The sequence below is a fragment of the Crocuta crocuta genome, unplaced genomic scaffold (assembly GCF_008692635.1).
Source record: "Crocuta crocuta isolate KB4526 unplaced genomic scaffold, BGI_CrCroc_1.0 scaffold162, whole genome shotgun sequence".
Classification (NCBI taxonomy): domain Eukaryota; kingdom Metazoa; phylum Chordata; class Mammalia; order Carnivora; family Hyaenidae; genus Crocuta; species Crocuta crocuta.
In genome coordinates this window covers 3,324,143-3,350,633 of record NW_027529433.1, presented here as the reverse complement: position 1 = coordinate 3,350,633, position 26,491 = coordinate 3,324,143, and the positions used below count along the sequence as shown (strand labels likewise).

General features: G+C 41.5%; 1 protein-coding gene across 1 annotated transcript in view; it reads left to right on the top strand.

The window, feature by feature from the left end:
* Window positions 1–17,002, top strand: part of CMYA5 (cardiomyopathy associated 5) — an 83,063-nt gene extending 66,061 nt beyond the window's left edge. Inside the window, exons 10-13 of the mRNA XM_077759837.1 lie at window positions 8,020–8,153; window positions 9,393–9,492; window positions 11,476–11,649; window positions 16,213–17,002. Of these exons, the coding sequence (XP_077615963.1) occupies window positions 8,020–8,153; window positions 9,393–9,492; window positions 11,476–11,649; window positions 16,213–16,459 (655 nt within the window). The 3' untranslated portion in view covers window positions 16,460–17,002. The remainder of the gene's footprint in view (window positions 1–8,019; window positions 8,154–9,392; window positions 9,493–11,475; window positions 11,650–16,212) is intronic.
* Window positions 17,003–26,491: the final 9,489 nt, after the last annotated feature.

The window sequence follows — 26,491 nt, the reverse complement described above, 5'->3', positions numbered from 1 at the left end:
CTGATAATAAAAATCAACTGGGATGTTGTAAAAGGTTANAAAAAAGTTCCGATTCAGAAGGTCTGATGTGTCTGGGCTGGTTTGGAAAACACTACTAGCCAGTCCCCTAGGGCCCAGCAGTGTGCCCTGTTCACGGTTCACACGAAATGGTGTTGACTGACTGGCTGAATGTTGGTGCAGCCAACAGGAATGCTAGCAAGAACCCACTGTGTTATGAACAAACAATTCGTACTTAGCCATCTGTTGTACACTGCAGTGACAGCACCATCCGTAGGCTGCTTCCAGGAGTAATGGCACTGGATTCCTCCATATTGTTTGTACACACGCCGCCCCCCTCCGCCGGGGAGAAAACATGCTTAAGTCTAGGTGTGAGACATGGCAATGCAGAGGCAGTCACCTGTCACAGGGGGAGTGTTACCAGCTCTTCAGGTTACCCAAAGCACGTGTACACTTCTTCCTTCCATCCCACACAAATCGTTGAATTATTGAATTCCTAGCAGAGCTACTATACAAAATTCAAATTAACACATGTTCTACAAACACATTCAACCAACTCCTGAGCTTCTAATATAGCTCTCAAAGTAATTATTTAATTAATTTTGGACAATATCCAAATGGTACAAAATTCAAAAAATACAAAGATATGCAGTGAAAATTAAGTCTCCTTTCTTAACTGTCATCTACTCAGTTCTTCTCCCTGGAGGCAATGACTCTTATCTGATTCATATTTATTCTTTCAGATAGTTTATGCATATACAAGCATCTATATATTTTTTTCAACCAATGGTAGCATAATATAGATATTTCTACCATCTTTTTTTCTTATTTAAATTTTTTTTCATGAGTATTCTATACCAATGGATATGGAACTGCCTCAGTTTTAAAAACAATTCCATTATATTCTGGTTTAAGAATACAGTTTAATTTATTTGACCAATTGAAAGGTACTTAAGTTGTTTTCATTTTCTTGCTATCACAAGCAATACTGCAGAAAAAATCTTATCGTATATCATTTCACACATGTATCAGAAAATCTGTATGGTGAACTCCTAGAAATAGAGTGACTGGGGCATCTGCTTGGCTCAGTCGGTTAAGCATCCAACTCTTGATTTCACTCAGGTCATGATCTCACAGTTCATGAGACTGGGCCCCACATGGGTCTCTGCACTGACAGTGTGGAGCCTGCTTGGAATTCTCTCTCTCCCTCTCTCTCTGCCCCTCCCCTGCATGTGTACATTCTCTGTCTCTCTCTATCAAAATAAATAAACATTGGAAAAATTCTTTAGAAATAGAAAGACTGGATAAAGGTGTGTATGTTTTGGATTTTGATAGGTATTACCAAACTGTTTACATAGAGGCTGTGGGTGTTATACATAGGTTAAAAGCATACAAAGGTATGGTTCTTCATACCTTTGCCTATGCAGGGCATGATAAAACTTTTGATCTTTGATAACTTGTTAGGTAGAAGATAGAATGTTATTATAGTTTCAGTGTACATTACTATTAATAGGTTGCAGATCATTTCATATGTTTCGGAACCATGTACTTTCTTTCCTGTGAACTATTCATTTGTTTTATCCATCTTTTTTCCTGTTGGACTGTAGTTTTTTCCTTATGGATTTGTAGAAGTTCTATGGTTTTTAAAGAACATAAGCACTCATCTACAACATGAGTTGCCAATTACTTTTGAAAATTTTTTGCCATGCATAGTTTTTAAATTGATTTGTAGCTGATATGCAATATTATTTTAGGTTCAGGTATTTGACATAGTGATTTAACATTTATCTACCTTATGAAGTGATCACAGTATATCTAGCTATCATCTGTTAGCATACGAAGTTATTACATACTACTAACTACATTCCCAGTACTGTACCTTGTATCCTCATGTCTTATTTATTTTAAAAGTAGAAGTCTGTGTCTTTTAATCCCCTTCTCCTATCTCACCCATCCCCCCACCCCTCTCCCCTCTGGCAACCATCAGATGGTTCTCTGTATTTATGAGTCTGTTTCTGTCCTGTTTGATTATTTTTCTTTGGATTCCACATCTAAGTGAAATCATATGGTATTTGTCTTTGTCTGGCTTATTTCACTTAGCATTATACTCTCTAGGTCCATCCATGTTGTTACAAATGGCAAAATTTCATTCTTTTTTATAGCTGAGTATTATTCCATTGCAAGATAGATCTTTAGGTTTAGATATGGATATATCTCATATCTTTAATCCATTGATGGACACTTAGGTTGTTTCCATATCTTGGCTATTGTAAATAATGTTGCAGTGAACATGGGGATGCAGATATCTTTTTAAGTTAGTGTTTTCATATTCTTTGGATCAATACTGAGAAGTGAAATTGCAAGATGATATGGTTGCTCTATTTTTAATTTTTTGAGGACCCTCTGTACTGTCTTCCACAGTGGCCGCACCATTTTACATTCCCACCAACAGTACACAAGGGTTCCCTTTTCTCCACATTCTTGCCAAAGCCTGTTACTTCTTGTCTTTTTGATAATAGCTATTCTAACAGGTGTGAGGTGCCATCTATTGTGGTTTTGACTGATGTCTCTGTGATGATGAATCATGTTGCATATACCATGTACACTTTTTGATGTTATTTTAGTTAAATTTATCAATCTCTTTTTATAGAGGCTTTTAGTTTTTGTCTTCTATTTAAAAATCCTTTCTCTTATGTTTTTTTGTAATATCCAGTGATTTCATTTTTAAAAACTAGATCTTTTATCACTGGAAATTTATTTCAGTAGAAAGTGTGAAATTAGTAATCTGACTTCATTTTTTTTAGTATGGCTATCCAGCTGTACCAGTAAGAAAACCCATCATTTGCTCTTCTGATTTGAAATACTTCAATTATTGTCTACTCAAGAGCCTGTGTTTGGCTCCATTCCTGATCTTTATAATCTGTCACCTGTTCTATAGACCCATCTATTTATGTCCCAGTGCCATGCAGTTTTCATTATTGTAGCTTTGTAATTTAGAATTCTTGGTAGATTAGGTTGCCCCTGAGTGATATCTTTTTTTAACCTCACATCCATGACTCCAACTTACAGGAATGCTCTTAGAATTTTCCCATTGAGCATTAGGTCCCTCTTGTTCTGTTTGTTTTGTTTTGTTTTGTTTTGTTTTACTTCATGAAGACCCTTTTCAATTCCCATGTAAAATGATTTTTGCCCCATTGTCTGTGTGATAGGTTGTGTCAAACTTCAGATTGTGTCTTGTGAAAGGTCTCACGCTGAAAGGCTTTCATTATATTGGGCAGACATTGCCTACTGGTGATTTCCACTCATTTGCCTTCTGAAGCAACAGAAGAGGCGAACAATCTCATTTACCATAGCCTTTCAGACTTCTGTGGGTCTCCTTGAAAGTTTCTCTCTGCTTTACAGCACTGGAGTTTAACAAAGGTCCTTTGTCCTACCAGTGGAGAGAGGAGCAGGTGAGAATCTTTCAAAGTCCTGCTGGGCACAAAGGGGTGGGACTGTACTCCCCGGAATGTTTATGCTCCACCGGCAATCTGCTAATTGCTGATGCATCAGGGTTTCTAGATGCTTCCTTGCCCTCACATTACTGAAAACTGCACATACAGAGCCATCCCTTTACACTGCACTATGGCACTTGCAGGGAGAATTCCACACTTATGACCCAAAGTGAGACCATCTAACTCACATTTTTAACTCTCTTTTGAGTTTTACAATTGGTTTTAGACTTCTCACATAGTCGGATCAGTCATAGTACTGATGAGGCTAACATCCCTCTTACCTAAGCACCAACAACTTGCTGTGGTTCCATGAGTTGTGTAATCACCTACCTCAGTTTGGATATTCTGTCCATCTGGGTCTTATAGCAAACTACACTTTGAATAAGTCATGTGGATTCAGTTGCAGTGATGATGTTTTTGTTTCTGAAATTAAAAAAACTATCATCTGTGGAAGAGTTCCACTCTTCAGATTTCAAATTCCAAATTCTTAAAAGTTTTTTATTTGGTGCAGTGCCTGGGTGGCTCAGTTGGTTAAGCGTCTGACTTTGGCTCAGGTCATCATCTTGCGGTTCGTGAGTTTGAACCCTACGTCAAGCTCTGTGCTGACAGCTCAGAGTCTGGATTCTGCTTCAGATTCTGTGTCTCCCTCTCTCTGCCCCTCCGCTGCTCACACTCTGTCTCTCTCTCCCTCTGAAAAATAAACACTTTAAAAAGTTTTTATTTTGCTACAAAGCAAGGAAAGCTAATATAAGGACTTTTATGACATTCAGGTGATGAGGTCAGACAAGTAAAAAGACATGGAGATAAACCATTTGTATGTGAGATTTTTTTGCTTTATTCTTGGTGCTGGAGCATAAGATAGCAGCTTGTCACCAATAAAATTCTATGAGATTTCATATCACTTTCGTGCTCATGCCTGGTGCTTTTATTTCACAGATGTAATGAGGGCATTGTGCATATCTGTCAAGTCTGCATGACCTGTTCACATACTGAAAGCAAGATCTGATCCCATATTCTGACTTCAATACCATGTAAACCTTTATTCTTTAAATGAGTGGTAAGACATAGGATGCCGTTGACTCTCTCTATATATATATATATACACATATGGAATTCTTTCCTTGACAAACTTCATAAAACTTAAAAGCAAACGCTTCCCCCAAATCAGTATTTTTGGTATTTAACAACCTCATTGTTATGAAATGAAGCCAGTATGCCTTATCTTTGCTCTGGAGCTGAAATTTCCTCACCTAGTCTTGCTAAATCCCCCTCAGGCTTCAGGGTAACAGGGTCTGGGCACATAAGTGATTGATAGACATTTATTTAATGAGTGAATTAATGAATGAATAAGTGAAACTAAATTCAGTACAGGCCCAAGTATGCTTACTGAGACAATAATTTTACTGCTTATTATAATTAATGTACATTTAATATATCTCTTTAGTCATCAAATCAAATAAGATAAGCAATGCATCCACCCCAGAACAATATGCTAGATATTAGGGAGGAATTAAATTCTCAATCATAGGACGTGGGTTTTCATTAACTAACTGAAGCATAATTAGTTGTCTGTGAACATGTGGCTCATTGATCCTCTGCACATCTAAAGATAGTGCTTGCAGAGGGCTGGGTCAGGTGGTAGGTTCTGAAATAATAACCAATAATGAAATAACATTTGAGCAGTTTCCAGCAGCCTCTTCCAGACAGGGCATTACATAGCATATACACAAATAGATCCTGTCTGCTCTTCCCCACTGACCCCTTTTTTCTGAGGAAGACACTGGGCGGTTTTTCACTCTTAGACATGGTGGTGGAGGGCATTGTTACTTTGTACATATTTTCTGCTTTTATTTTTTTTTTAATAGTTTATTGTCAAATTAGTTTCCACATAACACTCAGTGCTCATCCCCACAAGTGTCCTCCTCCATGCCCATCCCCCCCTCCCCCCCACATCCATCAGTCCTCAGTTTTTGTCAGCATTCAAGAGTCTCTCATGGTTTGCTTCTCTCCCTTTCCCCCACCATTTCCGCCCTTCTTCTCCCCCTTGTTCCTCCGTCAAGTTCCTCCTAATCCTCCTATACGTGCAAACATATGATATTTGTCCTTCTCTGCCTGACTTATTTCGCTCAGCATAACACCCTCAAGGTCCATCCATGTTGCTACACATGGCCAGATTTCATTGTTTCTCATTGCCATGTAGTATTCCATGGTATAGATAAACCACATCTTCTTGATCCATTCATCTGTTGATGGACACTTAGGCTCTTTCCATGTTTTAGCTATTGTGGAGAGTGCTGCTATGAACATTGGGGTACATGTGCTCCTATGCCTCAGCATTTCTGTATCCCTTGGGTAAATTCCTAGCAGTGCTATTGCTGGGTCATAGGGGAGTTCTATTGTTAGTTTCCTGAGGAACCTCCACACTGTTTTCCAGAGGGGCTGTACCAGTTTACATTCCCACCAACAGTGTAGGAGGGTGCCCGTTTCTCCACATCCTCGCCAGCATCTAGAGTTCTCTGATTTGCTCATTTTAGCCACTCTGACTGGCGTGAGGTGGTATCTCAGTGTGGTTTTGATTTGTATTTCCCTGATGAGGAGGGATGCTGAGCATCGTTTCATGTGTCTGTTGGCCATCTGGATGTCCTCTTTGGAGAAGTGTCTGTTCATATCTTCTGCCCATTTCTTCACTGGGTTGTTTGTTTTTCGGGCGTGTAGTTTGGTGAGTTCCTTATAGATTCTGGATATTAACCCTTTATCTGATATGTCATTTGCAACTATCTTTTCCCATTCCGTTGGTTGCCTATTAATTTTCTGGGTTGTTTCCTTGGCTGTGCAGAAGCTACATATTTTCTGCTTTTAAAAGCTTTTCAGCTAGTTTGCTTTCTGAATCAATTATGCTTTTTCCTTTTTCTGATTCTCCATGGTGTTCTCTAAGGCAGGTACTGAGACATGAAATAAATCTACAGAAGTAGAAGTGACCTGAAAAGAATCTTTGATTCAAACACTTTTGTAATACATTTGTTGATAACAAACACAAAGAAAAACAAAAACAAACAAGCAAACAGATTTAAAAACCCCTGTTCTTCTGAGAATGAGCAGGAAGGGTGTTGTACTGTTGTTTTTCACTGACCATTATCCAAATACACATCTCCTGGGAACAGGGCCCTGGCACTAGTGCTCAGATTAGGAATTCTTTCCTTAGTAAGGAGCCTAACTCGTAACTCTCCTCAAAGCCTCTCCAAGTAGAGGGTGAAAAAAAGAGCACTTGTGTAATTTATTTGTATACATGCTGTAGGCCATGCTTTCAAGCAGATCAAAGGGAATAGAAAAGAGTCACGACTACTTCAGTTCCCCAGGAAGTTCCGAGAGTTCTGTGTTTAAATGCAGTAAGTTTATATGTGTTTAAATGATTGGGCTATTATAAGCCTGATGCCGATTAGATACTGCTACCAGCCTTTTATCTTAATATACATGGGAGATTTAGAAGCAGCGACTTTAGGGATTTTATTTGGCGGTTAGAACTCGCTATTCTTGCTGAGACTAAGCTTGCTTTACAAGCTGTTGTCTTCTAGGGGCACCTAGGTAGATCAGTCAGTTAAGTGTCTGACTCTTGATACCAGCTCAGGTCATGATCCCAGAGTCATGAGATCAAGCCGACATCAGGGTCTCAGCTGACAGTGAGGAGCCTGCTTAGGATTCTCTCTCTCTTCTCTCTCTCTCTGCCTCCCTGCTGGCTCTCTCTCTCAAAATAAATAAATAAACTTAAAAAATAGTTTTAAAAGATATTGTATTCTTTAGAGATCTTCTGTTTTTATAACTTGAGTGGCTTTTGTGTGATGAGCATGTACAAAATCATGACTCACCTTAAGTTTTCCACTATTCTGGATCTGCTAATTAGATGATTAGGATCCTTGGTATTATAGATTGGTTTAACATCATCTTAATCCAGAAGTGCCCTGTTAGGCAGAAATTGATAGAAAATAATATATTCTTAGAGATTCATTAACCATAAAATTAGTTTGTTTTCTGACTTTAAAAAAAAAAAGTTTGGTTCAATTCAAAGAGCATTCTGGAAGGCATATATTGGACAAAAGTTGACAAAGGTAGAAATGATTTGATAAAGTAATCTTAGTGGACCATAAACATTTTGTAGAATCTGGCTTGCTAACTCTGTGGTCACCAAAAGGGAAAGATAACGTTATTTGTTATTAATAAAAAAAGGTTTATTCACTCCAGGATTGAAATATGTTGAGTTGTTTAGCATGTGACCTGACATTTAAAATGATTTTTCTTGGGGCGCCTGGGTGGCTTAGTCGGTTAAGCGTCCGACTTTCGCTTAGGTCATGATCTCGCGGTTCGTGGGTTCGAGCCCCGCATCAGGCTCTGTGCTGACTGCCAGCTCAGAGCCTGGAGCCTGTTTGAGTCTGTGACTACCTCTCTCTCTCTCTCCTAGAAATAAATAAAACATTTTAAAATATTATAAAAATAAATAAATAAAAAAATAAAATGATTTTTCTTTTGTGTTTAGATCCTTCTCTGGAATTAAAGGACTCCAGCTGAAAGTTAACCTCCAACCCAATGACAATTACTTTTTCTATGTGAGAGCCATCAATGCATTTGGGGCGAGTGAGCAGAGTGAAGCTGCCCTCATTTCCACCAGAGGTAATTTCTCTTTCATACACAGAGAACTATTTCCAAGCATTTCCATTTCTTTCCTTCTAACTCTAGAGAAGACACTCTAGCAGCCCCAACCTCTTGGCCATGCTAGGTTTTTGGCATGAAGACCCAACGTTGGTCAATGATCAATAAGTTTCTTTTAGATTTCAGGCTTAAGAGGTTCTCAGCCTTGGCTACCCATTAGCCATCAGGCAGGGTACTTAAAAAATACTGAAGCTCAAGCCCCACTCATGGAGACTCTGTTCTAATCTGGAGATGGAGATGGGCTCTGACATGTGTTTTTAATTCCCCCAGATGACTCTTGTTTGGCTCCCTATGTACTATAATTAGTGGGCATGTTTTGAGTGTGTGTTAGGGACAGTGGGATGGAGATATTCTTATTTTATTACACTGTAAACTCTATGAGCAAGCTTCCAGTCTCATTCTTCTGTTTATTTCTGGTGCCTAGCACATAGTTTGTGCCAATTAATGTTTGTTGAATAAATGAATGAATAACTCAAGGAAGTGATAAAGCTGTTCAATGAGATTTTGGAGAAAATAGCCAAATGATGCCAATAAAAAATGCTTGGCTGTTCTCAATTATTGTGAAAAGTGAGAAATGGGAAGGTAATCATTTTCTTATATTATCCTAGACCCAAAGATGGCAGAAGATTGAGGGTGGTACATTAAGTGATTTGCTTAACCAGCAAAAACTTGTGCACATATCTTGCTTGTGATGTGGTCAGGGCCAGCCTGATGTTTACAGAAGACAGGAGGGCTATCTGCCCAGAAATATATCCACTCCAGTCTTTATATGGTGCCTGTATCTTCCACTGTTAGAACCACTCCCTTGGCTTATACCAGTGCTTCTTCAGACTTTAATGTGTGTGTGAATTTTCAGAGGATCCTGTGAAAATGTAGATTCTCATTCAGGAGATCCAGGATGGGGCCGAGATTCTAGCTAGTTTCCAGGCGATGTAGATGCTGCTGGCCTGAGGAGTGCACTTCGCATAGCAGCGGGAGCTCTAGTACAGGTGTGTCGGAGCACCAGATGCAGGCGAGCAGCCACGAGCACTCAACAGGCCTTGTCCTGGATGAGAGTTTCAGCTGCGGATCTGAAGACACTGAGCAGGGCATTTTGATGTCAGGGGAGAGGGAGACTGCGGTCTGAAATGTGGGGCTTGGCCCAGGGAGAGCACTTACTCTTGTGATAATGCTATAATCCTATTTTCGTAACTGCAACAGGAACCCGATTTCTTCTGTTGCGAGAAACGGCGCATCCTGCCCTGCAGATTTCCTCAAGTGGGACAGTGATCAGCTTTGCTGAGAGGAGACGGCTGACGGAGTAAGTAATGTCTTCTGAGGGGTATTGCTCTGGTGTGGCCTTGCCTGCACATGTTCTTGGTTTAACAGACTTGCCTAGGAGTATGGTAAGGAATATCAACACGAGCAAGTGACAGTAGTTCCTAAGTTGGAGCAAGTGTCCGTATTTGTATTGTAAACACAAGCACAGATGGCTTTGTTTAAAACAGAGGCTGTTTTCAGGTACCATCTCTAATTTAATGAAAAAAGAGTCTAGGCTAATTCTTCTGTTATTTTCAGTAGCAGACCAGGTTTTAAAGAGAGGAGAATGATATTTTGTTGAGTTTCTGCTTCTGGCCACATGTAGGACTTTCAGGTTTTCAGACTTTCTGGTCCCTCCCTACCCAGGAGCTCCCACAAAAAGGAGTATTAAAGAGCCAGAAGCCGAGGGCCCTGTGGGAGACTTCTCTGCAATTTGCCTGCAATCTCTCATGGTCATTGTGAGGGGCAAAATGGTCAAATGGGAGAAAGTATGTGAAAGGCTTTTGAAAAGTGTAACACATGTGAGACATTGGCGGCTGTTGGCATCGATGTGCCCCGGTGTGGCTGCCAGCAAGCCCCTCAGTCCCGCACTGACCCACCAGCACTGACCCACATGGCTTTCCCCTCTGGTTGCTATTCACCCATGCGTGGCCCAGCTCAGGCCCTAGTGCCTTTTGATCTTACCTGTGAAAAGGTCTGATCGCAGGTGGGTTGTTTGTTAGCCACTCCGTGTTGAATAATCCTCAAGGAGCAGCCCTGTCTTCTGCATCTTTGAATCCCCAGAATCTAGCATGGGGCCTGAAATGTAGGTGCTAAAAACTATACAAATAAGTGAATTCAGAGGAAAAGAAGATTTAAGAAATAGATTGGACTTTTCTTTTTCTGATTTTTCAAAAAATCAAAAAGAAAAGAAATAGACTGGAAGTTGGTAAGAGTTCATAGATGGTAACTGATGGCAACTGTAATGTATTTCGTAGACCTTTATTTATTATTAACTTGACAATTAGCTCATAAATATCAGGCAACCAGACTTTGCTCAGTGAAAGCAAGGGCCTGTCAGTATCCACTTCCTTGAAAGGAGGTTGTTGGGTAAAGACACGAGAGAGTGAAATGCATTCCTTTGCATTAATCATTTTCTCATCTGTTAAAAAGGAGAGGGTGCTGACTGAATATTAACACTGCTTAAATTAAAAATGCTTCCTTGCTGTCTCAGCCATTTCAAAGCAGAATTGAGCACTTCATGCAAACAGAGTCACCCATCAGCAGTTAATTTCATGGTGCCTGTTACAAAAATAGCTAAGGTGAGACAAAAGGAGACCTTTCAACTCAGGTACCCCTAACTACAATCCAAAGAGGCCAGTCCCAAAGACTGCTGATCACAGCTTCTACAAAGCACACTCATCACTCTGATCAGTTCTACACTTCTCTGGCCTCACCAGCTGTCTTGCCATTCAAGAGATGCACCTCATTTGGTCTCTGTGCCCAGTAAGGTCAGAAAACATGGGAGCTCATTCTTAAAGAAGATTTTGGAGCCTCCTCCCCTACCTCCTCCTCCTTTTCTTCTTCCTTTCTTCAAGTTTTGGAAATAAACTTTGCAAGTTACATTCTCTTGGACCTCCCCATCTGCCTCCCTTGTATTTCCTCACTCTCCCTGAAAGTGAAGATGATGCCATGTCTTTTTTCCCTGTCATTATTCTAATTCTTTCCTGGTTCTTAGCTCCTTCAAGAGATGCAGTATACTCCACATGCATGTTGTATGTAGCAGCAGAAATATGTTAAATGCATGTTGAGAATTTGTGTGATTCTGTGGCAATCAGATCAAAGTTGGCGACACAATGGACAACACATGTCTTTAGTCAAATTCCAGCAGTTTCCAAGGATAGAATCCTGTCTAAACTGTGTGTGACTTTGTGAATGTGGATGTTTAGGAGATAAAAGCTGGTGATACCTGTGCTAGGCTTAACTTGATCCACTTTGTCTGCAGAATCCCATCAGTGCTGGGCGAGGAGTTGCCTGCCTGTGGCCAGCATTACTGGGAAACCACAGTCACAGACTGCCCAGCTTACAGACTTGGCATCTGCTCCCACTCGGCTGTGCAGGCTGGTACCCTGGGACAAGGGGACACTTCGTGGTATATGCACTGCTCTGAGCCACAGAGGTAAGCTGGGGCCCTGCCTTCCCTTCCTGGTCAAAGTGTCATGAGTTGATGTGTAGGCAGAGGTCTCTGAGGCACCTAACAAATAGTATCCTACTTCCCTGTCCAAGTCTGAGCAGACAAAGAAGGAGAACAAAAGAGTCAAATATAGGAAGATCAAACTATTAGTCTGATTACTGAGGAAGCCAGTTTTAGTGAATGTAGTTTATAACTGAGGGAAAGGAGGTTTTTTACATTGAACCCTATTAATAGTCTTGCATCCAGCCATGCCAGCTTCCCCAAGCTGCACGGCAGAGCTGGTCCCTGGAGAAACAAAGAAGGGAGTATGTTTCGTTTTCTAGAGATAGGGAAAAGGAAGGGACCTCTAGGCCGATGGCCAATTTTTCCTTCTAAACTTGCCTAGGGTGGAAGAGGTGACAACCGTAGTACTAAAAAGCTCCCTCCACAGAGGAGTCAACAGGAATGAGAAAAGAAGTGAGTCTCTGATACCCCTCTCATTGGTCCATATCAGGAACTGGCAAACTAAAGCCCACGGGTCAAATAGGATCACTGCCTGTTTTTGTAAAATTTTATTAATAGTGTTATTGGAATACAGTCATGCTCATTGGTTTACATACTGTCTGTGGCTACTTTTGCACGTCAGTGGCAGAGCTGACTAGTCATAACAGCAATGAAATGACCCCCCAAAGCCTAAAATATTTACTATGTGGGCCTTTAAGAAAAAGTTTGCTAACTGTATTAGTTGTAGTTTTGTTTAGTTGGTTAATGTGTAAACACTATAACCTGTGTGAGTCTCAGAGAGAAGAGGCAAGCATGGAATGATCTGAATATACTTACAGCGTGGTCTTTATTAGAATCTGACTTTAATCCTGGCCCCATCGTTGATTAGCCTCCTGTTGGCTACTCACCAAAAGTCAGTGAACCCTTTGCACCTGTTAGACCTCATCTATCTTGTCAGGGGATAGGGATGCCTGGTCTGCTACGTTTTTGGGTTGTGAGGATCACACGAAGTCAGGTACAAGGAAGAGTCTTGAAATTGTAAAGTATCAGGAAAATGTGAGCCATTATTCAAATGTAATGCTTTAAAAAGGAAGCCTTCAGTGCTCATAAGTTCCCAGAAAAAGGCCCACAGATTGGGATTTTGCATATCTCTGGCTGCACATTTCTCCCTGTATCCTACTTGACAGAGTTTGATTTTCTGACATGGTTCATAAGGACACTATCTCCAAGAGCTATTTAAAGTCACATTTCATCAAGTCAGAGCAATTATAATTGATGTTCATTGCTGTGCAATGCTTAAGGGCCTAGCCCCTGCCCAGAGTTTAAAATCTCTCACACCCAGAAATTATAACGAGTAGATTTCCAGCTGGAACCAGATTTTGATTTCATGAAAATTTCCTTAGGCTCTTGAATCTTTTTATTTATTTATTTTTTAACATTAAAAATAAAAAGTTTATTTATTTTGAAAGAGACAGAGAGAACACGATCTAGGGAGGGGCACAGAGAAGGAGAGAGAGAGATCTCAGGCAGGCTCTGTGCTGTCAGCATGGGAGCCTGATGTGGGGGTTGAACTTAACTAACTGTGAAATCATGACCTGAGCTGAAATCAACAGTCAGATGCTTCACCAACTGAGTCACCCAGGCACCCCACCTCTTGAATCTTTTAAACCCCAAAACCATAGATTAGCCTTCAGTAACAAATTTCTAGACTCTAGAAAACAGAATTGTATCTTGTCAACAGGTTCAACAAGCTTAGTCTTCTGCTCTTTCAGGCCCAGGGTAGGCTCTGTGAGTTTTAGGAGGAAGAGTGCGCCCGCCTGTGTGGTCACAGCTTGAGGGCTCGAGTGCTTTCATTTTATGTTTCAAATAGAGCACTGTGAGCAGCACCACTGTAGAAGACCTCCCTCTGTTTCACTTTTCTGGCTTCACAATTTTAAACCAAACTGTATTACTCTTGATACTACTTGTATAGAATCTGAGCTCTAAGATGTCAAAAGGGGAAGGGAGAAATGGAGAAAGTCTGAGGACATAGAATCAGTTGGACTTCTTCCTGTCCACTCCTAACCTTTCTACCCTAGGCCACAGCCTCCTCACACCCTCTACCACAGCCACCACGCCTGTACCTTCCAGGGGCAGGTCTGCACCCATGCCACGCTATCCTGTGTGTCACAACTGGCAAATATTTCCAGAACATCATTTTCATCACGTCCCTTGCTTTTTTGCTCAAAAATCCACAAACATCTACAGTGGTGTCAGCACTCAGGTGGAACCACAGTCAAGACAGGAATCCAGGAATAATATGACCGGGAAGGGGGATGAGGAGACCCAAGGAGAGTAACCACCATGACCAAAAGGGGCTGGTAGTAAGATTCACAGGAGTGGGTCCACCGAGACATGGGGGCCCCAGTACAGCAGTTCCAGGGTCATGCGGGGGTCTAGAATCAAGCTTCCAGATGATCTTTGAACAGACACCAGCAGTCCCACAAAGGGACAGGCAAAAGCTGGGCAGGGAAGAAGGCCCCAGGCAGACAGTCTTGGTTTCAGGCCAGAGTGCAGGCTGGAGAAGGAACTGGTGTGTGATGGATAGGAAATGGAGGTGGAAGCAGGGCAGGGAAGATTCCAGACCCTGCAGAACTGGTGGAGTCAAGACCTCTGTGTTGGGGACTGGCTCAGGGACTGCCTGCCGCTGGGCCTGTGAGCACCAGGGGCCTTCTAAGCAGGACTTGGGGAAAATGGCTCATTAGGGCACTCAGAACCCTCTAGACTGATGGCATGCAATCAAACATTCTATGAAAATAGAAAAGTCGTGTCACAGATGGCTTTTGAACACTTGAAATGTGGCTGGTAGGACTGAAGAACTGGACATTGAATTTTATATCATTTTAATTTTAATTTAAGCAGCCACATGTGGCTAGTGGCAACTGTGATGGACAGGGCAGGTCTATTTCCTGGCCCATGACTTTACTTATTTATGTAATGTCTTCAGAGTCACTCACATGTCCTCTCAGAACCTGTCACACAGATGGTGATGTTCTCTGTGACCAGTGAGTTTACTCTGCCACCTCATCATTGCTTCTGCTGTCCCTGCTGGTTGGATCCCCCTGTCCCTCTTTTCCACCTTTGTCCAATTCCAACTGTTCCTTTTCACTGAATATGAGCCCATTTGCTCCCAAAGCCTTCTAGAAGAGCCCCAGCCTACACTGCTGCTCCCAGTCAGTGCCACCTACAACCTTGGTCTCCTCGCTTCCAGCGCCTCCAGAGGTTCATATTGTTCTGTCAGATCTCTCATTAACAAGGCATTGAAAAGACCTGTTATTATCGTGTATGCCTTGCTTACTTTCCCATCCCTGTGAACCTCTGCCCTATCACATGATCTTTATTCATCAGGGAATTTGCTAGCTTGCCATTCCCAAAACACACCTGTACTCAAGCTTCTGAGCCCTTAAGACTGATGTCATAGGCCTTAAGGGTCCTTGGCTTTCTCTGCCACACCAGTGCCACTGTTCTTCCACTCCTGAGACCATTCCCACAGATCTTTCCCTCTTCTCTTCTATCTCATTTTTCCCTTCCCCCACTTTCAGGGCCCAAAACTCTGTTTCTAAGACTCCCAGGAGAAAATGCCAGACTTGGGTTACTTTTTGCACAGAGCAGTTCAGCCTCTTCTGTTGAGCAATTTCCCCTTCCTAGCCTGCTCTTGAACCTTTCCTTTCACAACCAAACAGGTCCATTAAATGTGTTTATAAACACTTTACCAATCTCTGCCCTGAGATGGAGCCTCAACCCTAGCCCACTTTTACAGGATCAACAGAGTTTTCCTCCCTGGTCAGGAGGGTCTGGGTTCCCCAAGGGCAAGGATAGTACTCTGTGGTCCTTCATAGTCCCCAGAGGGCCTAGCAAAGTGCTAGACTCACAGATATGCCCATTGGATACTTGTTGAGTTGAATTTATTTGAGTTGAAGAGAGAAATTGCAGGCAACCCCCCACCCCCACCCGGGCTGCAAGGCTGCAGAAAATACTCAGAGGATGAAAAGGAAAATTGGTCTGGGGCAGGGGAGGCATATACAAAGGATGAAGTTGGGAAAAAATAATAAAATTTTTCTTAAACGTCATAAAGGTCCTTATGTAAGTTACTTAAAAAATTTTAAGCTGTAAAATTAATACATTTTATGGAAGGCAAGCCTGCAGTACTTTTAAAAATACATGGCAGCCTCAAAGGAGTTTTATTCAAAAGAGTGACACACCATGAATGCGGTAGTTAAAACATGTGGGCAGCTGGGAAAGAATTAGAATGTTGAGAAAAATCACAAGGGAGGCATATGCTGGTTATTCTGGGACCGCCTCCTAATGTAGAAGGAGCAAAATTATTAAAAATGTTTGTCTGTTGAGATGAGCTATGCATTTTAGCAGCTAGGAGGGATCTGGTTAAAGGAATTGGGATAACATTATTGCAACTCATTATCGTGTAGTGAAATTAATAACTGAAGAATTGGTTAGCACCAAGGGATCTTCTTCACCATGGTCTTTCAAGATTTCCAATTTTTAATTCCCCCTTCTGCTTCATTTCAGATACACATTCTTCTACAGTGGCATTGTGAGCGATGTTCATGTGACTGAGCATCCCGCCAGGGTGGGCATTCTGCTGGATTACAACAACCAGAGGCTTCTCTTCATTAATGCCGAAAGTGGACAGTTGCTTTTCATCATCAGGCACAGGTTTAATGAGGGTGTTCATCCTGCCTTTGCCCTGGAGAAACCTGGAAAATGTACTTTGCACCTGGGGATTGAGCCCCCAGATTCTGCAAGGCACAAGTGATTGTTGGCTTTCAGAGTTTGCAAGAGGAACAATTCGAATTTTGGGGGTGTATTGTTCTTTCCCTTGGGTGCTGTATATTCAAAGTGTCTCCCATACATTCGCACTAATGATAGCTACGTGCACAGTGATCAGCAAGTGAGCAAAACCACCAAGGAAACCTTGACTTTCTAGGTAGCGTGTGAGTAAAGACGATGGAAAAATGGCCTCCGCCCTTTGCTTTATATGTTTGAGTTCTCCCCTAAATCAAAAGGATTTATACCTGACTTGGGAACCAGAATAGAGAAGTGGTCTTCTCCCTGTTTTATCCTCAGTGGACAGGTCTGAGTGAAGGGAAGGTTGTGTTACATCTCTGACAAGAAATATGAGTTTTTTCCATAAGAAAAATGTCACCTTGCTCCACTAATGGATGTTGAATTCTAATCATTAGAGAAGATGTTTTCACTGTTTGAAGTTGATAATGAACTCTTTTGTAATAATATGTACCGTAGAACATGAGTCTCTTTTCCCTGAAATTTTAAATGTAGACAAGAGCCAGGTATTAGAAATCTCCATTTTGCTAAATAAATGGTTAGAGTCTATAAAACAAAACATGTTATATGAATTTATTATATATATCTTATGAGCCTGGCATCTCTGGGCAGGGACAGACTGACGAGTAAATGACCATCATGCTTCAGTGGGTTGTGTCTAACTAACTTTCACATAAGAATTTTACATGCGTCTTTTAAAATCTAACCACTTTTATCCCATAGTTACCGTCAACTACAGGAAGCTGGGAATCTCTTTCTGCCAAAATGAAATGGTTGGTCATTTTTAGATACTATATTGAAATCTCTTGAAATCTTCCTCAATTATGTGTGCCAAGTTGATAAATCTAGAAGGCATTTTGAGATGATTGCTCTTGTTTTCAATAATGTAAATACTTTGATCTTATTTATAGATTTTTTAACATTATGAAGTCATTTCTTTCTTTCCTTGAATTAGGAAATAATATCCTACTTTTGAGATCTGTTCTAAATTTTCTTGATTCACAGCTAGAAAATCCAAACCGGACCTGTAACTGTATCGGTAGAGCCCCTCCAAAGCCACCCCAACTCTGCTTTCAAATGAGAGCAGCTACCAGCAAGATGGATACTTAGTGAAACAGGAGGAATGATGTACTGCTTTGTTGAGAATGTTCTCTTGACTTTTGTCAAGGCTTAAAAGTGTTACCATTAGGTCTGACTCATCAGCAACCCATGGGCATTATTACTTTTTTGGTGAGAATGTCATGTAATTAGAAACAGGAACAGTAGTAGCAGCCACATGGATTTTAGAATTTATCTCAGCTTGGGTTCTTCCAAAAGTAGACCTGGAGATAAAGATTTAATGCTGGTTGATTACACAGGAAGGGATTCTGCGAAGCACATGGGAGGAAGTGGGGAAAGTAAGACAGGAAGGGGGAAGAGCCAATAAAGGTCATGTTTCATGAGTGGGTTATTGCCACTCTGAGCAACTGGGGCTCACTTGTGCTGGGGCTGCCCTGGAAACCACTCAGAACATGCCAGAAGCTCTCTCCAATCCCTGTTGGTTGAGGGTGGATGCAGGGGGCATTAAGTTCCCATCCTCCCCCTTTCCAGGTTATGTTCCTTCCAAACTCCTGTGATCCCCAGAAAGTCCCCAAAGGAAGTGAAAAAGAAAGTCAACTCTTGCAGAACTGTCAGTGGACAACTGCCTAATGCAGCTACTGCTGCACTCAAGTGAGCTGGGGGTGAGTTGGGGGCACATGTGACGGCACCAGCAGCATCTGCCATCAAGCTGGCAGCTCGGGTATGAAGGAGAGAGTCAGAGTAATGGGAAGAACTAAGTTTGAAGCTTGAGTCACGTCTTTGTAGGTTTTAACTCAAAGTCTTTAGTTATATCCCGTTCTCTCGGAATAATTGTAAACATCAGATTAAATAAGCATGTGAAATGTCAAACATTTTGTAGTTTACAAAACATCCAGACAAGGGACTCTGGAGATCCTCTTTAAGGCCAACCCTCCATCACATCCCATGAGTGGTCCTCCCATATCTGCCTCCATGGTAAGTGTGTGGTGGCAGATAGGACTCTGGGGTCAGGAGATCCATGTTTCAGCTGCCTCTGTCTGTTGACTGATAGATTATTGCAGTGGAGACCAGCAAAGTGAAGTTAATGCTTTTTCCATATGTCCTCAAGCAATTCTTTCCTCCTGGCCCTTCTTCTGAGTCTGTTTTTCCTTCTTCTTGTCCTTCCTACTCCCATAACACAAACCTTCAGAGCAGAGAAAGGAAGTCAGCAAATTTTGTCAAAATCACTCCTCTGCAAATCTGTCAGCGGTAGTTATTAGTTTAATAACATATATAGCTCATACGTTATCTCTTTTAATCTTCATCAGGACCCTGCACAGTAAAAATCGTTGCCATTTCATAGATGAGGAAACCGGTCTCAGAGCAGTTAAATAACTAGTTCATACTCACAGCCAGCAGGTGGCAGAGTGTGGATTTAGATACAGCTCAAATCCTGAGCCAGAAGAATAAAATGGTGTTTTATTTTGTATCAGAGATCATTTGTTTCATATATATGTGATTTGAGAAACTTAGATGTGTGTTTATATATATACACACTCTCCCCCATACAGCTGTACATATGCAGGCAGACATTCGTACATAGGTATTTTCTTCCCGCCTGAACAGACTTCCTTCCCAAATGTCAGTTTTGTTGTTGATGCCATCTTGGGTGTATCTTTGATTCCTTCTTCATTACCAATGACCTTAATTAGGATTCCAAAGAGTCTGTAACATTTTGTTTGTGAAGAATAGACTTTAATACATGAAACCACAATGCTTCCTCTCAGAGATATAAGGCCAAAATAAAGGAGTTTGAGGGGAAAAAGAAGAGGAAATGAGGACTAACACTGTGGTCGTTCTCTGTTTGCAGACACACCTGGACAATCCTGGACAGGTACATTCTTGGTCAAAGGTCGAAGGATTTTTCTACTAAAGCAAGTCAAAATTCATTCCTGCTGTTTTTCTGGAGGTGCTTCCATAACATGGAACAGAGCTCAAGTATCTTACTTTATTACACCCACTTACAAAGTTGTGTGCCTTAGGCACCAAACACTAACACTCTCCCATCAGAAGCATCCTTCAGACCCCCCAGTGGCCTCTGTTGGAAGTCACTGCTCATCTTTACTGTGTTAATTACCCACCAATGATCTCAAGTGTCCAACTGCTGAAGAACTCAGGACCCAAGCAGTTCATATTCACTGAAGAGCGTCATCACAGTAAAGGGCATAAGTACAGCTGCACAGAAGAAGGTTAGGCCTTCAAGCTGTCCTGATATTTCAAGTGCAGCCTTGTTTGTGCTCCCACCGTGGGGTTGCACATTCTGCACATCGTCTCCAGGCCTCTCAGACCACCACCAGTGTGCATGTGAGGTATTGTGATACCAGGAAGCCCAAGTTTTGTTTCTGATGGCGCTGGGCCAGTGAACTGGTCACAAAGGCACTTTCCAGGTGTACAACTAGCCCCAAGTGTTGAAGTTCACTTCCTCCCTCCTGCAGCCTCTGCCAAAACCAATGCAAATCATCAATCTGATGATTATTACTAAATGATACTGATAGACTATCATTCTTCAGCAAAACAACTGGTGGATCCATGGTTACAGAATGTCACTTACTTTTTTCAAATGTTTGTTTACTTTGAGTGAGAAAGAGCACAAGCCGGGAAGGGAGACAGGGAGACACAGAATCTGAAGTAGGCTCCAGGCTCCAAGTTGTCAGCACAGAACCTGATCTGGGGCTTGAACTCACAAATTGCAAGATCATGAGCTGAGCTGAATGCTTAACCTACTGAGTCACCCAGGTGCTCCATGTGTTTTTAGTTAATAGGTTCCATGACCGTGTCCAAGAGTTAGTAACTCTGTGGATATGCGTGTGATCAATTAAGACTAGCAAAAATAAGCCCATGCTGGGCACTTACTGTCCTGTATTCCTGAGCTCAACTGCTGGGGAGTGTTTGAAGAGTAATAATAGTAAGAGCTAAGTGCATGCCCTCAGATCCCTGATATGGTGACTGCCTGAGAGTGATCCTAGGCACATTCCTGAGTTGAATGACATTGGTGTTGAGTTCCAGTTCCCTTCGTAGTACAGGAGGGAACACGTTTTCTGAGCTGCTTCCTGAGGAGGAGATCAGCACCTCTCCTTTTCCCTTACTATCCTCAAACTGTTTGTGGTTGTGTCCCTCTTGGTGCCTCTGTTTTGGTCGTAAATGAATTCCCTTTCTATGCTGAGTTTGTTTTTTCCTATTGATATCAATAACTCCAGATCCCCAAACAGTATATGAACTATAGCTTGGAAATAGATGGAGGATTATGAATGTCTAACTTGGAGCAAAGATAATTAGGGAAGGAGGTAAGAGGTCTTTAAAGAGTTTGAAGAGTTTAAAGGTTTGAAAAGTTATCTATAAGAGGAACACAGTTTACTTGGATCTTTGTCCTAGAACTGGTGAGGAGTCCCAGAGTTGATGAATTTGGTACAAGAGAAGGAAGAACGCCCATCAGTGATGAATGACTCCAGGACATGCTGCTTAGTACACAGAGGCAGGCTGAATGAGCCATTTCCCAGAACATTAAAGATCTGGGTTCTAGATTCGTGGTTTTGAAACTGTGTTCTGATGTGCTGGGATTCCACAGAGTTGCCTGATTGTCACTGTGGGATCCAACAGGAAAACTAAGCGGGCATAAATTCTTACCCCTGTCCTATTTCATCACAGAAGCTCAATGTTAATCTGTTTTATACATTGGGTTCCATATAATAATTCATTTGACGAAAAGATTTCCATTGGTAAGTAAAGTTTGAAAAGTAGATAACCATTGAGGTTCAAGTTTGAATTCTGTGATGCAGGATGACCCAAAAGTCCTTAAATCCTCTCTTCTTTCAGAGTACCTTTCACTTTACTATCCAATACTGATATCATATGAACTGTAAGCAATTCTGTTTCCTATCCCAAATTTCCAAGAATTTCTGTAGATGATTGCATTCTCCTGGTTGACATTTCTGACCTCCTGCTTCTGAGTTCTTCTCCATGACCGCTAGCCACCTCATCACTCATTCTTCATCCTCTCTTCATCCTATTTGGTCATCCCAGAACATTGACAGAGTGCTCCACTGATTCCTTAAGGCAGTGCTAACACAAGGCTGACACTGGTAGTGGTTAACACAGCTTTTGCTCAAGAGTTTAGTGAGGGAAATTATTTCATAGATCATGAAACAAAGTAAAGTTGAATGTGAGGCATCCAACAGTGCTAGACGCACCTTCTGATTTCTTCTCCAGCTCAGTCTTCCAGCCATACTGAACAGACTAACCTCTCCATTCTACTTTATTCAAGTTTCTAGCTTCTGCTCAAACTTTTTTTCTTTCCGATCAGCTTGCAAAACTAGAAAAATGTCAAAATACAAAAGCCTCTCTTACCAGTATAGACATTTTATATAATAGAATGAGAGCAAAAGTTTACCCTCCTACCTCAGCCTCTTCCATTCGGCTCAGATTCTAGGCCTTTCTCTGCAGAACTAAAAGGCCACTAAATCAATTCTCTAAACTAAAGAACACTCATTTCCCAAAAATGAATTTGGCCATTACCCCTTGGAATGGTTTTAGAATTCCCTTAGTGTCTTCCCTTTAATAGACTTCTGTAGAACTAGATAACGTTTGAAAGCTCTTTCTCAACCTACCTGGAGCTCTCAGACTTTGTGGTGGACTTCCTGGCACTGTGGAGGACTTTACTGCATGCCACGCACTTCAGGAAGAATGACACCCTTCTAGAGTCAACGTATTATTTGAGGATTTGATAACTTCAGAGGCAGTGGGTAATTAGGACAAAGGAAAATGGGGAAGGAGAAGCATAATTCATTTATCAATTCACTCAGCACATGTTTATTGAGTATTTACAAAGGGCTGGGCACTCTTCTAGGCCCTAAGGAACTGGCAATTATCAAAATGGACAAAATCCCTGCTTTCAAGGAGCTTATATTCTAGTGGAGGGAGACAGACAATAAATAGATATATAGACTGTCAATGTGGAATAAGAACTAGGAAAAAATAAGAGAATTAAGAGCAATAGGAGGTAGAGGCTGTTATATATTTTAGGTATGATGGAAATACCTCTGATAAGATGATATTGTAGTAAAGACCTAAAGGAAGTGAGGGGGGAGCCACATGGATATCCTCAGGTGAAGGGTATTCCACACAGAGGAACAGCAAGTGTAGAGATCCTGAGGCAGGAACGTGGGGGTGCTGGAGGACCAGCGAGGCCATGAAGGCTGGGGGAGATAGCCAGGGGGAAAGAATGCTATGAATACAGTCAGAGAGGAGCCGGGACAAGTCCATAATGGCCTTAACAGCCAAATAAGGGCTTTTCATTTTATTCTGGATGAGTTTACAAAAAGTAACAGGTGTGGAGAGTAGATACAATGGCAGTCTCAAAGAATTGGCTTTTCATGTGCTTGAGTATTATGTTTTTCAACACTAAACAGAAGATTTCATGAAGGCCCCCTGAGCTGGCCTTTGCCGCCTCTCAGCTCCTGCCGAGAAAGCACTTGGTGTAGGTAGGAGAGAAGAAAAGGTGTTTTATGTCTCCTCCCCAGCTCTGCCCAGGAATCCTATGGCCCTGCTCACTTCCTGCTTCAGGGGAGCAGCCCCTGCTGACTGGTTGCCATTAGGACTACCTAGCACAGAATTGTGGGGGGTGGGGTGGAACTGCTATCACAGCTGGGCTGACATTGTGCTGAACAGAGTCTGCTTGCCCTTAATGAAACGTTGGCAACCACCAAAGATGGAGAAATACAAGCACATCTGAAGGAAATGTTTCATGTCTTTTCAACTGCATGATTTTTCAGTTACAGGGAAGATGAGGTAATGATGTCATCGAGGGAGGCTGCCTGCCAAACAGGGCCTCACAGGTGTGCATATGTGTTTGTGTGTAAGTGTGCTTGTGTGTGCATCTGCATGTTGTAAATATTTCATATGTGTGATTGTGTGTATATGTGTGTGGTCTGTGTGTGTATATGTGCGCATGTGTGTGTATTAGCAGAGATGTGTGTGTGGCTAGAAGTGTCTTTACAATTCAGGGCCTGCTTTCCCAGTGAAGATCTAGGAACTGGATTTGTCAGAGCTCTCAAGGGTTATTAGGTTCACAGGGACTCACCCACATTAATCAAGCCCACAAAAGACTTATTAGTAATTTAGAACACCAATTGCTTAATTTATAGTGAGAAATCAAATTATCAAAGGGACTGATGAACACATCTCTGCTGGTCAGGGGATTCTCTCTCTAGGCCCCTGAGGGGAATTAACATATTTCCACCCAGGGAAGTCCAATAAGTCAAAAGATTATTTGGTGATCAAGGCAAATTATGTGAATGATCTTAATGACGAGCATTATTAAACTGTTGTGGCCAGCCATGGGCCCAAACATTTGGGTTTGCTGCTCTGAGTACTTTCTCCCTGTTTTAGCGTTCGGCTTCCCTGAGAAATCCTGTCCTTTGGGGATTATTCAGTCCAGCAGCTTACATTACCATTAGGAAAAAACGTGGCCTTAAGACCATTTCCCAGGCTATAGATTTTTTTCTTCATTTAGCAACTACTTGATTTGATTTTTAGGCCCTGTTCCTCTTCCTTTTGATCTGAAAAATATCATCATCTGTTGCAGATGACAGATTATCTATTAAGTGAAGATCTTGCTAATTTAATAGAATTAAGAACACTTGCAAATTATTCTGTGACATCTCACTCTCTCTCTCATGGATTGGCTGCATGTGGGAGGAGGACATTCATTCAAGGATTTGTTGTCACTGATGAGAAAGCGTGGTTCAGAGCACATATCCTGGAATCATGGAGATGGGCCTCTGTACCTTCAGAGCAAGTTGGGCAAACTGTTCTGCATCTTACAGAGTCCTCACTGTAAGACAGGAATAGTACTAGCTATAATGTCATAAGGTTGCTCATACACTCATTTGAGGACTAACTAAGGTGCCAAGCACTACTCTAGGTACCAGGGGTCCAGCGATGATCAAACATCGCTGCNGAGCACTGAGTGTTATGTGGACACTAATTTGACAATAAACTATTTGTAAAAAAATAAAAAATAAAAAAAATTATATTAAAAAAAAAAATCGCTGCCCTGAGGAAGTTTGCATTCGAGTGAGAGGAATGACACACAATAAAGAAATAAATAAGTACACTATTTAGTTTTAGAAAGTGATCAGTGCTATACAGAAAAATAAAACAGGGAACGGTTGTTGTGACATGTAAATGAAAGAATGTATGTAAAGTTGTTAGAATTCCTGGAGTATAATGATAGCAAAAACTTTAGCTGTTACTAATTGAGCTGTGCCACAGGGACTCGCAGTGAAAGAACTAAGTGTGCTCCTCAGAATAGCACATGGTCCTCACATACAACTTGGCATGTAGTTGTTCTATCCATGACTACTGTGTCTCCAGTGAAAGTTTAATATGTTCCTGTTTTTACTCATTGCAAACACTCAGGAAAAGTATCTAGAACAAAAGATAAATTACCCTTAATGTCACCACTCAGAAGCAATTTAACATTTGGAATGTATCCTCTTAGGCTCTTCTCCTTTTCTTTGGACACACACACACACATTTAAAAAACATTTTTTTAACATTTTATTTATTTTTGAGAGAGAGAGAGACAAAGTGAGAACAGGGGAGGGGTGAGAGAGAGGGAGACACAGAATCTGAAGCAGACTCCAGACTCTAGCTGTCAGCACAGAGCCCAGAGCGAGGATCAAACTCATGAATTGAGAGATCATGCTCTAAGCCGAAGTCGGCTGCTTAACCGACTGAGCCGCCCAAGCGCCCCCCACACACATTTTTCTAATGCAGCTATCACTGTTACATAACCTGCTTTTGTCATTTAAAGCTCTATCTTCTGACATCAACAGATCACATCAGTATTTTAATGCCCAATTGTAGTCCACCAGAAAGATAAATCTTTTTATTTTTTATTTTTAGAGAGCAAGTGAGAAGGGAAGGGGCAGAAGGAGAGTGAGAGAGAAAGAAAGCTCAGTGAGGAGGCTGAGGGAGAGATCTCATGATCTCTCATGAGATCACGACCTGAGCCATATCAAAAGTTGGATGCTTAATCGACTGCGCCACCCAGGTGCCCCTGGAAAAGTGAATCTTAAGATAGTTTGCTATTGATAGATTTTCATTGGCTTCCAAGTTTTCATTTCTAAAAAATGCTTTGGTTTTAAAGGCACCAACTTCACTATTTGGCCTAGAGTTTTCCACGGATCTGTCATGAGAAAGTATGCATTATTTTCGTATTTACTATGAACTCTTATCACCTTTAATAAACCCAGCTGAGAAGACTGAATAGAAACTCCTTCACGGGGCAATCTTGGTGCCTCATTTAATTTAGAGTCAATTCAATGTAATTACACTTAAGTATGTTCAATTTAGATGTGTTTTTTAACCTCTGCCATGTCAGGACACCACGCTGATTCCTGTTGAGAATCAAGAAGAGTAAGACACAATCCCTACTTTCAAGGAGACCATGCCAAGAACACAGATATTGGTAATTCGCATATAGGCCCGAAGAATTATGGGATCACAGAGTAGGGAGAGGTCATATCTATCTGTTTACTGTGATCACATATTAAGAAATGTTAGCTTTATGTCACTAATGTGTTGATAAGCAAGACTCTTGAGACAGAGTCATAAACAATGTGCTATTTTTGTCTCCTTGTGCCCTTTTATGTTTACTTGGTAGGGGGAAGTTCTTAATGAAATTTTAGGCAGAGGAACTTGGGAGGACTTAGGTGGGCTTTCTTAGAAGAAATGTGGAAATTAAGACCTGATGATTGAGTAAAAGTTGGCCAAATTGAGGGGAGTGCGTTCTGGGACAGAAAGAGGGAAGGGAAGAGTGTTTCCGATATAGAGTAAAGGTGAGGAAGTGAGAAATAGACCTATGCCTTAGAGGGATTGAAAGATCAGTATAGTTATGTGGGAG